The following is a 14,674-nucleotide window of genomic DNA, read 5'->3' as shown; positions in this document are numbered from 1 at the left end:
AAATTATTTATTTTAATTAATTTTTGTTATTAGATGTTGAAAATATGGATAAATTTTACACTTAATTATTATGTGGTTGAATTTTGTCATTAAATATTATTTGTTTAATTAAAAGTTTTCACTTTTGATTATTTGAAAATGAAATGCAACCCCAAAAGTACTATTTCAAATGTTTTATTTTAATAGTTAATAATAAGTTATTTTATAAAATATTAACAAGTTTAATTTATTATTTTAATTATTAAAATAATATATTTTAAATAATTTTAATTTAATTCTTTTATATTGTTTTAAATTGAAATTGAATAGCAAAATTTAAACAAAATTCTAAATTTCGTACCAAGATTTAATCAAATAAAACATAAAATTAAAAGTATAGTGATAAATTTACTTTTAGTTCAAAAGTATAATGATATATATCAATTAAAAAATATAATAACAAATTTCAATTTTCATCTCAAGAATAAAAGTTAATTGGTATATCGATCCAATTTTTGGGCAATTTACCAATAAAAGCTATTTTTTTCAAAAATTACCGAAATGAGCCCATTTTTTAATTATTTACCGGAATGGTCCTTTTTCCGGGAAATCGCGTCCACGTCAGCGCGATGTCAGGGTACGCGTCAGGAAATCTTTCTGCTTTTTCGGTATTTTGAAAAAATAAATTTTGAATCTTTTTGTACTTGTATTTATTTTTTAATCAATTAACTATTCAATATTACATCAATAGCAACAAGTACAAAAAAGATTCAAAATTGTTACCAACAAGATACTAAAGGAAAAGAGCAAGCATCTTAACCAACTAAGCCAAACTAATTAATTGACATATTATAGAAATACTGTTATTATCTTAATTATATTACTTACGTTCTAACGATTTATCGGACCTATTCCATACACGTGTCAAATCAGAAAAAATAATACAACAATTCTGTAAAAAAGAATCCGGTATTTACTTCAAATAAATAAGAAAAATAATGATTTGAATGTTTCAAAATTCAAATTTAAACCAAAAAAATCAAAATTTAGGGGGCAAAAAAGGATCTTTTTCGACGAAAACTGCGGCAAACCGCCTTCGGCTGTTTGTCAGAGCGTAGATCTCGAAAAGTTATTCGAAATAAAAAAAATCGTCTCAATCGGACAACCGAGCCAAAAGTTATGGCCTTTCAAAGTTTTCCAAGCTGAAAAACATAAACTGTTCATCCACGTCAGCAAATCGCGTTCTCCTAGGCCCGATTTGTGTCCACGTAAGCAAAGCGCGCTGACGTGGATGCAATGTTCTGACACGTCCCCTGACATCGCGCTGACGTGGACGCGATTTCGGGGAAAATGGCCCATTCCGGTAAATAATTAAAAAATGGGCTCATTTCGGTAATTTTTGAAAAAAATGGCTTTTATTGGTAAATTGCCCAAAAATTGGATCGATATACCAATTAACTTTTATTCTTGAGATGAAAATTGAAATTTGTTGACGTGGACGCGATTTCGGGGAAAATGGTCCATTCCGGTAAATAATAAAATACCGGGCCCATTTCGGTAAATTTTAAAAAATTAGGGCTTTTTTGGTAATTTGCCCCCAATTTTTTACCTAAATTCTTTTAGTAATATTTAATTTTAATTATATTTTATTTATTATTTATTTCTATTATTATTTTAGGAAACTTCACATGTTGTATAATTATATTTTATTGTTTAATTATTTTTAGTTGAAGACATCTTATATTATTGTCATTATTAATGGACTTGTTTTAAATAATTTTATAGTCTTTTCCTTATTTGTGATAGAGGATACATTTAATAAAAACAATTATTAGGTTATTTTATATTTTCCCAACCAAATAAATTTTTTTAAAAACATTTTTCTATTTAAACGCGTGGAGGCATGTGAAGATGTAAGAAGAGGATATCTATCATGTCAACCATTGTTTTCAATCAGATAAGTTTGTTAAAATGTTTTTCATGTTGTCTGCTCTTGGAAAAAAACGTCACAAATTCACAGAAGATTTTTGGGTAAATTCCACCCAAACTATTAATAAACTTATGTTTTGGTCACTCAACTTAAAAAAGTTACAAAATGATTGAAAGTTTTTATTTAAGTAACGGCTTTATGATAAATTTGGCCACTAACGTTTGCATGTTTTGTCCAAATAGCCCTAATTGTATTTTTTAGCCTTTTTTGGCCATCAACCTTTGATTTTTTTTTTCAAACTGCATTTTTTAACAGATTTAATGAATAAATTCAATGTTTCAATCTTTCATACATTTGTTTATTGAGAAATTTTTCTATTTAGTTAATTTTTTTAGGTAATTACGTTTATCTTCTTTAAATTAAGAGTTATTTTTTTAATTTAATGTATTATTTATTTATTTTATCATTTTCCACACATAATTACCTTATTGGGTTATCTAAGTAATAAATTCCATCTTATTAAAAATATTCTACATCATCCCCGTTAACTTTTTTAACAGTACTTTCATTAAATCTGTTAGAAAAAGCAGATTGAATAAAAAAAACAAAGATTGATGGCCAAAAAAGACTCAAAAATACAATTAAGATCATTTTGACAAAACATACAAACGTTCGTGGCCAAATTTATCATTTTGACCTTTTTTTATTTACATTGCTTGTATCAATCAAAAGCTTTCCTTTCCATTCTCTTCTACAATTCAGTTTTTTTTCTTCATAAACCAACTTTGAACATCACAAATTTGATTAACAACTTTAGATCTAAGGTATGTTCTTCTACTCATCAATGGGTACTGATTTACTGTATCGATCGTCGAATAATCACTCAGAACTCGCTCGCAGGACTTTTTTAAAAAAAAACCATAACAACCCAATGGCTTAAATAAAAACTTTCAAATAGTTCAGTAACCATTTTGTAACTTTTTAAAGTTGAATGACCAAAACGAAAACTTACTAATAGTTTAATAACTTTAATTACAAATTACCCTAGATTTTTAATTGCAATGACATACATGCATTTGACAGTGGGAATATACCTGCAATTCTCTGTCAGGTCATCTAAAAGCTTCTAAAATGTCAATTATTTGGTGGCACCATCCCACTTTGGGAGTGGTAAGACTTCAATGTGAAAAGAATTTTTTTAAAAATACCACTATTTTGTTTGTTGTTCAAAGTCGTCCCACAAATAATTCTGATCTCGAGACTTGCACATGAAGTCAAATCTGTATTTATTTATGGTTTCTAGACTTGGGGATTAAGTCACCAGGATTAAACCCTTTTCTTTTTATTCATTTATTTATTCGATAAATCAATAATTGTGGTGATAAACTTCAAATTCAACCTTCTTTTTTTTTATTTTTTTTATTTGTTCAGAAGCTTCTTTATGCTTATCATTGTTATCTTTTTACATTAACAATTAATCAGTCTACAAAAGAGGTTAAATTTGCTTAAAGTCTCTCCACTTTTTAAATTTTAAGAATTTAATCTTTCTATTTTTCGTATTTTAAAATTTAGGTTCAAATTGTTAATATTTTCTTTTTCTTTTAAATTAGTTGTTGTGATATTTTGAAATAAAAAGAAAAACTACTCACCTATTTTTAAAATTACAAGGACTTATTTTTGAAAATCAACCCAAAATTTGTTTATCTAGAAAATCACTTCCCTAAAATTTTATTTTTATTAGTTTATCAAAGAAGGATGAAAAAAGAAGAAGGAATAAACAAAGCTTTCTTCTTCTTTTTTTTTATGAATTTTAAAATGATGGTATAATTTTAGTTTTAGTCCTTCAAATATCCTCAAAATTTAAATTTATATCCATGAATCTATACATTACATATAAGAGTAGTGTCCAAATCATTTCTCAATTCCACACCTAACTATCTCCCTCGTGATAAAAAGAAGGCCCTGAGGACATGTGTCCTGCTTTTTCTAACATAATAATTATTTATAAATAAATATATTTTATTACTTAATTTATTATTATTTTTTTAAATTATATCATGTTTTAGTTCTATCATATCATATTTCTAATCTAAAATTACCACGCACTATGTTAATTTATTTTAATTTTATTATAAATTTATTTTCATAAAATATTAAAGATATAAAATAATATTTTAATTGGTAATTTTGAACAATATTTTAATTTAAAATTATAATTAAAAGTGTAATTGGACTTCCAATTCCTTATTTTAATTTTTATGATTTTTAATATTTATATTTTTTATTAATCTAATTATTATTATTATTTAGTTAAATTTGACCTCAACCTTTTGAAAAGAATTAAATTATTTTTAAAAAATGGAAATATGAAGTAAAACGTTAAATTTTAAATATAACAACCCATATGACCATCCACATATAATTCATGCTATTTTTAAAATTTTTATAAATAGTGTTGTGTCAACATAAAATGAAAATAAATTTTAAAACATTTCCATTAAAAAAGAGGATTTTAAATTTTTAATTAATAAGCTGAAATTAACAACTATTCTGTAATATAGAAATAGACCCAAAATTTACAAACAATTGCATTAATAACAACAAAACAAAACTGAAAAGAAGAATAAAAACAGCATTTCAATATAACTTTACAATTATTGAACATTTAAAAGAATGTTTCTATGTTAGATTTTCATTCATATAATTTATTCCATAATCAAAGAACTATAAACCCTAATACACATTATCTTCTACAACAACTAATCCCCCAAAAAATGAATTTCTAATTTTTTTAAAAGAACATAAATATTTCCATTTTTGGGTATATATTATAAATTACAGAAACCCAGTACCAGCAAGACCATGATGTAAAAGATTATGAGCAATAGCATCTCTAGCTTTCAATGAACTCACCGATCTTAACCCATCTTCAGCCACCATTTCATCATCAATAACCTCAACTTTCAACTCAGGATCGATCCCTTCCTTTTTCATTTCACAAATATTATGTAAAACGCAGCATGCTCCGAGCACCACCGGCAAATCCTGTAATTTCACCTCCGTTCTTTTCTGTAAACAACACCATCTCCCTTTTAATCTCCCAAATGCTTCTTTAGCTACCTTTTGGATCTCACCAATCTTTTCATTGAATGCGTGTTGTGTCCATGTTAAATGCTGTTGATTGTAAGGAACTAAAACCCAATCCATTAATGGATACCCAGAGTTTCCGACCACCCAAACGCCGTTCAATAGACCACCGTTTTTAGCCCTTTGGAAAAGAGCTGATTTTTCGAGGACTTGATCGTCGGTCATTGAACCGGGCCAACCGATACATACGTCGGTGAAAACTCCGGTCGGGTCGACGACGCCTTGTACGGTGATCGAATACGACGTTTTCTGGTTCCGTTCTGTGTGTCTTTTATTGAAATATGCGGCCACGCTTATCTTCGGAGCGATGATTGGTATATGTGTAGTGTACATCGATCCGACGGCGTTTGGTATTCCAGAAATGCCCTCGAATTGTTGTTTTATTTTCCGTAATGAGTCTTCGTCCGGCCATTGTAAGTATTTCGGCATCAAAACGTTGCGTATTGCTGAACAGACTTCGAGGACCAGTTTGTGACACGTCGAGATGCCTAAACCGAACCGTTTCGAAACGAGCCGTAACGGTTCACCCGTCGCCAAACGCCAAATGCAAACAGCAACCCTTTGTTTCACCGGGATCGCGTTCCGTAACGTGGTGTCTTCTTTGGCGATAACGGCGTTTAACTCATCGCATATGAGGTCAAACGTTGACTTGCTCATCCTAAACGCCTTCTTGAATTCTTCTTCCGGGTAATCGGGTCGGTTACATTCATCCCACCATGCGTTTGACCTATCTTTCACCCATAACCGTCTCTGTTGACCCGACCCGGATTTCCCATTCCCGTCGTCAGCCACATGATTCGAAGCTGTAGCAACCACAGTCGCCGCCTTGACACGGGATTTCTTCCGCTTTACACGGTCGGCTTCGTCGATTTTAGAGTAATAATCGTTTAAATTAGAGTGAAATTCAAGCATGGTTCGGGTTCCTTTGGTATGAGTAGACTCCATAACCGATTTCTCTTCTTTAAACGCATCGTTTCGTTCCTCCCGATCTCGCTTTTCTTGCTCATCAAGCAAGATTAACGAAGTGATGATACCATTCAAATCTTTCTTCTTCGTTTCACGACCACTGGAACAGCTATCGTCGTTTTCGCCGTGGTCTTCGTCGGCAGTGAACCCCTCCTTTCGTCGCCGTTTGCAATTTTCACCGTTATTCATTTCAAAAGAAAACAAAGAAAAACAAGAAAAAAAATGGGGTCTTGAAATGCCAAAGCTGAGATATTCATATATATGAAAGAGATTTAAGGTGAAATTGGAAAGATACTGAATTTTTTAAAAAAAAAAGAAGGAAAAAATAGGATTTGAAAAGTGAAGAAAAGGTGTGAAAAAGGTGAAGGTTGTGTGTGAACACAAAGAGGTTCAATTTGACAAATGAAGCACAGTTTTGTGTCGCGAAGCATTTTATAGGTGAGACAATTGTTACGGTAAGGTGGCAATCTATCAACATCAATGAGGCTTATCTCTTATACGTCAATTTCTCTCTTTTAATCATTGAATTTAATTTTGTATATCTTTATAAAACGATATAATTGTTTATATATTAATAAATTAATAAATTGTTGTTTAAATGAAAAAAACGCATTTTTCATTCTTCTAAAACTTCCTAGTTTAATTTATTTCATTTTAACATAAATTTTGAAGTTGTTTTAATTTTACTTGATGCGACTACATCAAGACTTACGACATTAAAAATTTCACTATACCAATCAATAATTCAAAATTCATATCACAAATGTATAAAAACAAGACATAATGACTTTCTAAAAAGAAGTCATTTTAGTCGTCCTTTCAAATTTTTACCTTTTAGCTTTTTACTTAGGTTGTTAGCCAAATTATATCAAAATGAATGAAAAGTTAATATTTGTTAATTTTGCTCACATGACACCCATGTATATGCCACGTTAACAATTAATATTTTTTTAATTTAAAAAATATAAGTCAAAAAAATAAAAATAGAAAATAAAAATGATAAAAATATAAAATTTATTTAATAATAAAAATTATAATAATATTCTATAATTTTTAGAAAATTTAATTTATTACTAACGTGACATACACGTGGATTGCCATGTCAACAAAGTTAACAACGCTGACTTTTCCATTCATTTCGGGGTGTTTTGACAGAAAGCTCTAGTTTAAGGTGTAACATTCCAAAATTTTCGATTGGACACGTGGCACTATTCTGGTAACTGATATAGTGAATCGGTGAGAAAATTTGGAAATTGAATTGGTTAAAGGAATCTTATGGAATCAAAGTTGATAATTGAGATGGAAAAATTTTGAAAAGAATTTAGAAGTGGAAATGTGACAAAAGGATCAAATTGTAAAATTTGAAAAGTTTAGGGATTAAATTATAAATTTCACATTTTCACCATAAAAAGCGAAAAACTGTAATTCTCACCGCTCAATGACTTATATTAAATATTTATTATGATTTATGATCTTGAATTGGTCTAAGTATCGAGTTTTGACAAAAAAATCATTAAAAAAGATAAAATGGGGAAATATGGTAATTTTGCCATAAAGGGTAATTTGCTCAATTTCTGAGACATTTATGATGGAAATAATATTTAAATATGATATTTAGTATCTGAAATTATTTTAGACAGTGGGAACCCCGTATTAAGGAAATTACCCACATGTTGATATTTTTGTAGGGGACGAGAACCCTGATCAGCCTCATTTTCTCTTCTTTTCCAGTTAGTAGCAATAGCCATTGTTCTTCTTCTTCATCTCCTTTCTTATTTTCCCATGTTCTCTCAAAATTTCCATTACCCACCATGAGATAATGTTGAAATCTTCATGAAACCAACCCCTGAGCTCATTTCCTTCATTAATTTCAACCATGGAAGCCTAGGGTTTCATGGGTTTTAGTGGGATAATTCATGGCTTGAGTGAGAAAACTCTAATAAGATAAGAAATGATTTCCTACACCTATGTTAGTTTGATATTTGCTATGATTTGTAATGAGAAAGCTTAGAAGAAATTTATATTTAGTTTTGAATGTATTTTTGTTGTATGAAAATAAGGAGATGATGATTTATGGAAATTATAAGCTTGAATGATGATAGAGTGGAGTTCATGGAAGCTTGATTAAGTGTTTTAAAGCACCCATTAAGCTAAAGTACCTTGGATACTCTTATTTATTTTATATTAAAGTTTATATGAATTAGGTAAAAATATAAGTGATAAATATGGATGGAAATTTGTAATAAACATATACAAATTTCATGGTTTAAATGATATGTGTTATATTGGAATTGTTAGTTAAGAAACGTTTTGTAAAACAAAAATATGATATGGAGATATTAATTGTTATGAAAGTGTTAATAAGCATGGTTTGACATGTAAAATTATATTATTAATGTAAAAATATGGATAGGTAGCATTGTGGCAAAAAATAAGACTTATTGGTGAATTTATGTTTTTAGTCGATATCATGTTAAAATACGGGAATTGATATGTAAAAGATGAAGAATGAAAATATGACTTTTCGCTTTTGGGAGCTATTATATGAAATGGATATGTTACAATGCCTAGAGAAATATGAAAAGAACGTATGGTGCCCATATGTGGAGAAGAACATGCTCAAAAGCCCTTTATTAATATGATTTTGAACATGAATATGCTAAGGTGCCCTTATATGATGTGTGTAAATGCGTTTGTTAATGGCTTTGTTAGATACTTGTTAATTATAATTGTAAAGTGCCCTAGTAGGCTTAGTGAAATGTTAGGATACGGTTGGCATCCCAATTAAGGGCTGTAGCGTGTTGGAGTTTTGTCGGAGTTTTCGCACTTATGTGCGCTTTATATCGCCTTCAGGCCTTGCACTTATGTGCATCTTGGTGTGGCGTAGTTTATGCTCTTATGAGCTCTTTGGTGTGGTGGAGGGATGTTTGCTCTATCTTATAGTTTCGCACTTCAGTGCTCATTGGTGTGGTAGAGGAGTCTCGTGTACTCGAGTTGGTTTTACTAGAGTTTACTATGGGCGAAAATGAGTTAAATATTGTTAATAAACTTTAAATGTTACTATAGATGGTTAAAAGTAAGAGAATTAGGTAAATGTATAGGTAATCAAAAGAGAATTTCACATGATAATGAGCTTTAATAGTGTATAGATATAGATGGTTAGTGAACTTACCTTAAACGATATTAAGGAAATTGATGATTTAAGCATGCCATAGTTCAAAGAGATGAATAAAGGTTAAATGGGAAAGAACATGTCAAGATGCTATAGATCCTACTTAAGAGTTTTGAATAAATATTTTCATTAAATGAATTGGTTAACAAATTGTTAATGTGTAAGATGAGCCCCTACACTTTGGTAAATCGAAATGAAACAACGAATAGTACGAATGAAACTAATTCAATATAAAGTACCTGAAAATCTAAATCAAAATAAATATGAACAAAACCCACATAATATGAAAAAAAGACCTGCACATTATAATTGCATACATTGCTTATTTAAAGGTAAAACTCTTTAAAATTAAAAACATTAAAAAAACAGCTCAATTTTGATAGTCTTGGCCATGGAAACATTTATAGACATTGATTTTAGTCGAGGAATGTATTTTCATAAAAAAAAATGTATTTAACAAATTTAAATTAAGGTTAATATAATTTTTGATACTTGAATTTTGTTTTAATGTTCAATTTGGTACTTGAGTTCTTTTGTCACAATTCATATACCAAATTAAATGGGCATAATGACAAATTAAGCCCTTAACATTTACATCTATTGTCAATTTGGCTCTTAATTTTTTGCTAGCTTTGACCTTTAACTTTTTAAAAGGAGTCGAATTTGACCATCAACCTTTCAAAAAGAATTAAAATTTTGTTTTTCTCAATGAAAATACTGATTAAGACATTAAATTTTTAAATATGGCAACACACATGATGATTGCCACACTAACATTGTTAAAAAGTTAATGTTTAGTCAGTGTTTTCATTAAAAAAACAATTTAATTTATTTTGAAATGTTAATGATCAAATTAAATTTTAAAAAATCAAAATTAAATTGACAAAAAATTTTAAGCATTGAGGACTAAATTTATCATTATACTAATTATATATTAAAAACAAAATGAGGTATCAATTAATTAATTAGATAGAAAGAAAGTCAAACGTTACAACTTATGATGGATTTGGAGTGGTGGCGGTCGGTGTGGGGCGGTTGGTGAACTTTCTTTTGCTTTGCGTCGCAGACCCTCCGTTTGACTTGGTCAAATTCTAGTTTTAGTCCCTTTATTATACTAAATTTTATAATTTAATCCTTGATTTTAATTTGGCATACTTTTAGCATATCTATTTTGATATTCACCGTCAGTTGCTATCATTAATGTGAAAACTTTTATTTTTACTGTTATTCAATTATATAGTTAGAAAACTAAATACTTGAGGATCCTTTATAAAATATTTCACCTCGACATTATAAAAATAAAAATAAAAACTAAATTGTGTAAAATTTAAATAAAATAATTAAGTCTTGACATAAAAGTAATTAAGATCCGATTTATCAGTTTTTAAAGAAAATTTAAAATTTTTAATATGCTTTTGAAATTATTTTCACTAATTTACATATAAAATATTACAAAAAATTAAAACTACTTATAAATTAAATAGAAATAAGATTTTGTTTGGATTGCAACAACTCTTATCTTATAAATCGAAAATCGAATCAAATAAATTTAAATAATAACTTACTCAAAATTTAATTGAAGCCGAACCGAACACTATAATTAGAATAACTTTTAATTCCCCCGATTTTTGTCATAACCTACAAATAAATGAATTTGCATGGTTGTTGGCTCGCGAACCGAATTAAAAATCAATTGAATATTTTTTATTATTTTGAAATTTTAAAAATTTATTTAATCCAACTAACTATAACTATTGAAAACGTTGCAGACTTGAGTCATTGGCAATGACGTACTCAATAATCATCCCCAGAAAGAAACATGTATAGCAAGAGATGCTTTGCTTGCTGAAATTGACAATTGACCCTTTTTAACAATGGATTCCTTTACATCAATGTCTAATTTTGTGGAAATTTATGTCTTTTTGTCTACCTGCTTTTCATTTCTTCTTTTCCCTTTCTCTTTTACCCCCTTTTTTTAGATAAATTACAACTAAAATCATGAAACTATTAATAAATTTATATTTTGGTCATTTAATTTCAAAAAATTATAAAAAATAATTATTGAACTCTTCAAATATTTTCATTTAAGCCATTGGATTGTTGAAATCGTTGTTGTATGACTTTCTTTATTTGTATCACCTACATCAATTGAAAGCTCTCCTTTTGCTATTTGTCAAAATGAATGAAAAAGTTGATGTAACATACACGTGGATTGCCATGTGAATGTCATACCACGTCAGTGAAGTTCAAGGGCTAAAAGAGGTAAAAAAATTAAATGAATGACTAAAATGACTTTTTTTAAGAGTTGGAGGGCCAAATAAGTTATTATGTAAAAAGAAAAATAAAAGTGGAAAAAATTGCATGGGAATCTTTATATTTCCATAAAAGTATAGGCCCTGGAATAAAGGATAGATGACGTTTTGATCCAACAACTCCCCGGTAATCATGCAGATTTACGTATACACATATTTTATATTTACGTTATTCTATTTTTAATTTTTTTTTATAATTAAAAAGAACCTCATTATCTTTGCAATTATGTAACGTAGATAAACTATGCCTAATTATGGATTTAGTCCTTTTATCTGAATTTTTTTTATTTAATCTCTTTATTTTAATATGAGCATATTTGATTCTTCTACTTTTATAATGTTATTAGTAAGTTCAAATGGGTAATATATTGTTCCTCGTTAAAATGATGACATAAAATTTCTTTTAAAACGGCTGATTGAGTTTTAACTCAATTGATATGGGTATTGTTGCTAATGCAGGAGGACATGAGTTCGAGTGTATTAAAATGCATTATCCTCCTAGTTATAGGTTGTGGAGGGGTTATAGGTAGTTCTAAGCATTATATCAAAAAGAACAGATATGGATGTTAATATAATATCATCGTTTTAACGGCAAACAACTAATGATAATATAAACTTAGACTTATTAATATAATGTTATAATTGTAAAGAAAAAACCCAAATCATGCCAAATAAATTCTAAACTTTAGTAAACTAGAGGGACTAAAACAACAAGACCGATAAAACAAAACAAAACGTTGGTTAATTTAATGGATGAGCATGTGATTTGGCGGCTGAAAACAAGGGAAAGAGTAAAATTAGTAGAAAAGTAGTAGCCTCCAAAAAGATTAGGGGCTTAATGCTGCAATTGACTTGATTTAGTAATGGTCAGTGGATCCATGTAGGTTAACAAATTCAACATTTTCTGCTGCTACTTTTTCCCTTTAGTTTCCCAGTTTTTGAATAAAAGGAAAGGCAAGCAAAGTCCAAAATAATAAAGGAGTCCTCCATGTGTTTGTTGCATCTCCTGTAAGAGCCTTTTCTTGATGCTTTCTCATTTTACACATTAACATGTTATTTTAGTAACAGTAGTTTGTTGAATGAGTCTACCTACAAAGTCTGCTTCCTTGTTTCTTTCAAAGCAATTATCAAACATGTATGTACGTACGTGTTAGAGTTTGTGTGTCACTTGTTAAAGAAATAAATATTGTGTCAAAATAAGGGAATACGTGGTGCGAGAGGCTGAGTACCATACAGTGGCATTAAAGATCAAATCTTGTGATACACATTCCTCTCCTAATTTGATTATATCAATTTATTTATTAAAAGATTATTATTTGATATACCGAGTTTCTTTTTTAGTTCGCTTGTAAAATATTAAAAGATGATTATACGGTTTGCAAAATTATAAAATTCATAAAACTCTATGGGTAATGTACACAAATAGTTATATGGTGTGAAAGCATGAAACTCTAAAAAAGGTCAAAATTGAAGTTCCAAATATTTGTTGGGTTTGGCGAAATTCCAGGAAAACCCATTTAGATTCACTATTCATTCCATTCCAACTACTTCTTACCGTTCACATTATAAAGCAGTTTAATTATACCTTTCCTTTTTATTATGAAAAAAATGGTGAGGAAGTATGGTGGCTTGCGGTGTTTGGTGAGGCCGAGAGTGAGGGTTAATTAGCTCTGAACTCAACAGTTAAATTGCGCAAATTACTAACCTCTATTTTTTGTTCTTAACAGGCCAAGATAGAGATGGGAGCTGGCAGAGGGCGTCACAAGGTATGGGTAGTTGGCCACTGGACTGGAAGCCACTACTTGTCCTAGGCAATTATAAGGACTAAATCGTAAACCTTAGAAAAATAGGGGCCATTTTGTAATTTTAAAATTTCTTGTAATTTTTTAATTTTAATAAAATATAGTTAAGTACTTGCGTTAATATAATCTATACTGCTATATAAAAGGAATGTCCCAAGGTTCCACAACCGACACTTCTCCATTGTTTTCTCACCCTTTTTTGACATAACATTTCAAGTTCAATTCCTCTACTTCTTTTAGATTATAAGAATGGGTAAATTTCAATTTAATCTCTATATTTCGCTTAAATTTGAGATTTAATCTATATACCTTAATTTTGACATAATATGGTACCTCAATTTTTATAATGTCATTTGTTAGTCTAAATACTTTATTCTAATTAAAGTGATGATGTGAATTTTAAGAATTGTTAGCATTGTTAAAATTCTTTATTAAATACCAAGTGAGTTTTTTTTCTAATTTTAAAATACTACATGAACAAATTTAATAAAATAATTTTTGCAGTATTAACAAAAGAATTTTAACAGTATGAACTAGAGGTGTTCATGGGTCGGGCCCAAAAAAATTTTAGCCCGATTGCTAGGCTCGGGCCCGGCCCGGCCCAAACCCGTGGAGAAAATATGAAGCCCGTGCCCGGCCCGGCCCTTTTTTTTTTACTTAAAACTAATTGTTATTAAAATTATATCAAAGATCAAATTATATTTTTTTTGTATATACTATATAATGAACAAAAAAATAAAATAAGATTACTTATTGGGATTTAATTACAAACAATCAATTCTTAAAAAAAAGAGAATAAAAATAAAAAATGATTATACAAGTAATTACAAAACAATTAACTCAAATTTAATTACTTTTAACTTTTTAACTTAAATATTTTAAAGTTTATCATATCATTACATTTTTATGCTTTTAAAGGATAACAAATTAACAATATTATACTAAATCTGTTAATTTATGGCCAATTTTGCATTTTCCAAAGGTAATTTATGGCCTCACAATTTTATACTAAATCTGTTTGTTCTTGGCTATATTTTGTCTTAATTATTTATGGCCAAATTAGTTATTTACGAATGGTATATAGAAAGCATTTGAAGAAGACTCTCTTCATTTTGGGATTGTTAAATAGACTTGATAAATCTGCTTATGGCAGCTTGTAAAAACTGATTCTCACCATTTTAACAAGGATTTGCACTTTCAAAAGTATAATTGCAGAAGAATCAAAGTGAAGAGAAACTAAAACTTAAAACTTTGGGGCTTCATAATAACAAAAAGATAACATTTTTCAACAGTTCATAACATAAAAATAATACCTTTGAACAGTACATAACATTTAAAAAGAAAACAAAAACAAATCTTTGGACAG

General features: G+C 29.0%; 1 protein-coding gene across 1 annotated transcript; it reads right to left on the bottom strand.

Annotated features, from left to right (window-relative positions):
• Positions 1 to 4,679: 4,679 nt before the first annotated feature.
• On the bottom strand, positions 4,680 to 6,413 carry LOC105803223 (protein ALP1-like). The gene has a single exon (XM_012635271.2). It carries the CDS (start codon positions 6,209 to 6,211, stop codon positions 4,745 to 4,747), a length of 1,467 nt encoding a protein of 488 aa, XP_012490725.2. The 5' UTR covers positions 6,212 to 6,413; the 3' UTR covers positions 4,680 to 4,744.
• Between the last annotated feature and the right edge of the window lie 8,261 nt (positions 6,414 to 14,674).

This window comes from Gossypium raimondii, chromosome 7 (genome assembly GCF_025698545.1).
Source record: "Gossypium raimondii isolate GPD5lz chromosome 7, ASM2569854v1, whole genome shotgun sequence".
NCBI lineage: Eukaryota > Viridiplantae > Streptophyta > Magnoliopsida > Malvales > Malvaceae > Gossypium > Gossypium raimondii.
This window is presented reverse-complemented; position numbering and strand designations above follow the sequence as displayed.